Source organism: Rhea americana, unplaced genomic scaffold, assembly GCF_003343005.1.
Source record: "Rhea americana isolate MKP2758 unplaced genomic scaffold, rheAme1 scaffold_342, whole genome shotgun sequence".
NCBI classification, from domain to species: domain Eukaryota; kingdom Metazoa; phylum Chordata; class Aves; order Rheiformes; family Rheidae; genus Rhea; species Rhea americana.
The window spans coordinates 207509-210678 of record NW_028186471.1 but is presented as its reverse complement, the minus strand read 5'-3'; the positions used below and the strand labels follow the sequence as shown (position 1 = coordinate 210678).

Sequence of the window (3170 nt, the reverse complement as noted above, 5' to 3'; positions counted from 1 at the left end):
GGGGGGGGGAGGGGCCCGTTCCGCCAGCTGGGCGGTCGTGTCCGGCGGGCGGTGCGCTCGGCCTTCGCCCTGCGCCCCGCCGCGCTCTCGCCCCGCCGCTGGGATTCCCCGCCTGCCACCCGCAGGTGCAGAGCCAGGCGGAGTGCTGTCCCGCGGGCTCGTTACGCAGCTCCCCGGGGGCCTGGCGCGGTGGAAGCCGCTGGCCTTCGGGGCGCTTCCCGCCGCGCCTTCCCTGGAGCGCGGCTGTGTGGAGGCGGCTGCCGGATCCTTCCGCGGGGCCCCCACCCGGCGGGTGAGGCTGCGGGGGACCCTGGCTCTCGTCCGTTAGAGCCTGCGGTCCTGGCTGTCTTTGGTAGACGTCTGCCGGTGGTGCCGGACGTGGTGCCTGGTCTTTAAAAATGCTGCTTGCCCGGGAGTGGTGTCACTGTTGTGGTGTCTTTTTCTCATCTCACACTGAAATCCGAGTGAGAGTTCTGGTTCACGTCTCCTTGCCGTTCTCGTGCCTTTGCCTCCCCATGGCTGAAGTGGAGCCCTTTACACAGTACAGCCCAGAACATTAGTATAAGCAGGAGTGGTAGTCTGAAGTGACCTACTAGGCTTTGAAGCACAGTAGCTGAGGAGCAGGTGCATTTCTTTTTCTCTGCTCGTGCCTGTGAGGACAATAAACTTAAGCAGAGCAGGTTTGGTAGTTGGGATTTAAATTGCCTATACCTGAATAWCTGATGTTCCTGAGTCAGAGCTCGTTTTGAGTTCTTTCAGGGCTTTAGTAGCTAAGGGGTTTAGTGGTTTAATATAACCTGACACACTTAGAAACACCACGAATTCTGATAGGAAGAGGTAGATATGATTCTGGCATAGTCTTGAAAGTTGCGTGTAAGTTATTAGGAGAACGTGAAAAGGAATGGATCACAATTCTTGGTATCATAAGCTAACAGATTTCAGTCAGAACAATATAAATAGTAAAATTGTATATGACTTGCGTATTGCGTTTGATTTATGTCTCGTAACAGTTGGCACAATTAAAAACTCTAGTATAGAAAAATCCAAACTTTTCTTAAAAAGGAATGTCTTGTCTTGTGTCTGTTTTACAGATACTTGTAGGGGTTAAAAATCTGTACTGCAACTAAATAAAACAAGGACGGAAATCTGAAGGATGGCAGCAAATCCTTCAGGACAAGGTAAGTGTCCTGATTTGATTTAACTATTCAAGAGGAAAGACTATCTCAGTGCAGTTACTGAGACCACCTATTTAGTTTGTAGGAAGAGGAAAAAGGGGAAAGCAGCAAAGGAAGCTGCAAGAAATTACTGCAGAAAGTAGCAAAATGTAAGTAAGCTGCAATAAGATATACCACATTAAATGACTGGAAAAGACCGGTTATGACACCAGGGCCTCTGCGCAGCTATATGGTCCTTCATGCTTAAGTTATTTGGCTATTTCCTAGAGTGTATTCCAGACACTTAAAATAGTCAACATTGAGTTTAACGTGCTACTCTTGCACAGAGCGTCAGGGAACAGTTAAAAGTAATATATTCCATGCTGCAATGAGAGCAACAGGAACCAGGCAATATTAGCTGTCAAGGACAGATATCAAGTAGCCAAGCTAAGGAGGAAAAGGTAAATGAAATCGTAATGCTAACTTCTTTGAAATGTTTATTTGTGTGATGACACATCTGAATTACTTCCTTAAAGTCATTGAAGATGTGGAAAGATTCTTACCTCTCAGAAACTGGATCAGAGCTGAGGGACTGAGGTCATACAGAAAGTTAAAAGAGACTTAAATCGCCCTCTGGAGGTGCTTTGTGAGAATCTTATTCAAWCTGAAGCTTGTTTCTTTTTTCTATGGAAAAGCTGGAGGTAAGGAAGCTTTCTAGGTATGGTTCCTCATTTATTGGTTATGAGAAATTAACCCAGAGTTTAGTTTCCCAGCAACTCATAACTTCATATACTTTGGTATGCGAAAATCTTTATCAAGAAAGCAGTCTCACAAAGGTGAGTGTAATTAATTCTAAAGTACAGTCAGTTTGAAGAAGTACCAAATCACTGTGTATTTATTTCCTGCTTTCAAAACAAGCACGGAAGAAATGTGAAAGATTCAGCAGACTGACTGCACTTGTTTGTTGGCCAAAATAACATAGTTACAAAAAGTTCAGGTCGTTTACAAAAATGCTGAGGGCAAATGCTCCAGATTGCTCTCTCTCCAAATTTTAATCTAGGTTTCTATTATACAGTGGTAAATCTTTCTTTAGTCTGTGCGTAGTAGATAAGCAACACTGCAGGGTCCAGAATGTTGGCTTAGGGCGTTAAAAGCTGCTTTTTCCTAAATAATTAATATTTGTTTACTGACAAATGTGGGAGGGTGGTTAGTGATGAAATGCCTTGGGCTCTCTTCTGCTAAAATTCCAGAGGCTTGTAATTTAATAAAGCATTGGAATCCACTTCTGTGCTTTGAAAAGGTCCTTAAAGACTCACCAAAGTGTTTAAACAATTACAATATGAAAATTACTTTCACAGGGCAAATAAGAAAGCCTGTGAACTTTAATCACCCACGCAAGCCTATAAATAATACACCTGAGAAAAACATAAAGAGACAGGTAATTATGAAGAACAATTCAAGTATTCTGTCTTTCTTCCTGGCCTAAGTCTAAAAGCCTAGATGAAGTCTAATAGTGAAGGTGGAGACAAATATTGCATATTCAGTTTGCTGCATAACACACATTGGTGTAGTTTAAGCAACTTATTCTCTCATTTCCTTCTTCCTGGACRAAAGGAATAGGGATTTACTGAAACAGTGATTTGAAGGGCTATGAAAGGCAGAGCTTGTTCTGACTTATCTATAACAGTGAGCTGAAAATTAGCTTTCTGCACAGATTAACTACATTCAGATGCTTTTGCTCTGTGTTGTTTCTTTCCCTTTAGTTACCACTTGATATTTTCTTTTTAGGGCTTAATTCAGTCTCCTGGTAATTGCAAACTTGTACTGTACAGGTTAAGATTTTGCTGACTGGATTTCCTTTAGTTCTGTTTCATTGGATGTTGTTATGAAAGCACTCTTTTGTTAGGCCTTCAATGATGAGAAGCTGTGTAGGAGTGCAGTGAAACCAAATAGAATTGTATGAAAGCCTTGCTTGAGTGCTTTAATACCACATGAAACCAACTGCACTCAACAGTA

At 43.0% G+C, this 3170-nt stretch overlaps 1 protein-coding gene across 7 annotated transcripts in view; it reads left to right on the top strand.

The window, feature by feature from the left end:
- Nucleotides 1–3170, top strand: part of INIP (INTS3 and NABP interacting protein) — a 41493-nt gene that overhangs the window by 489 nt on the left and 37834 nt on the right. For 6 of the 7 annotated variants that reach the window (XR_014896654.1, XM_085311513.1, XM_085311508.1 and 3 more), the window contains exon 2: nucleotides 1092–1178. Coding sequence is in view for 2 of the 7 variants with exons in the window: in XM_085311511.1 (XP_085167637.1) it covers nucleotides 1154–1178 (25 nt within the window). In the remaining 5 variants the exon portion in view is untranslated. Of the gene's footprint in view, nucleotides 1–125; nucleotides 293–1091; nucleotides 1179–3170 lie in introns of all 7 variants that reach the window. The other variant, XM_085311512.1, reaches the window with a different exon arrangement.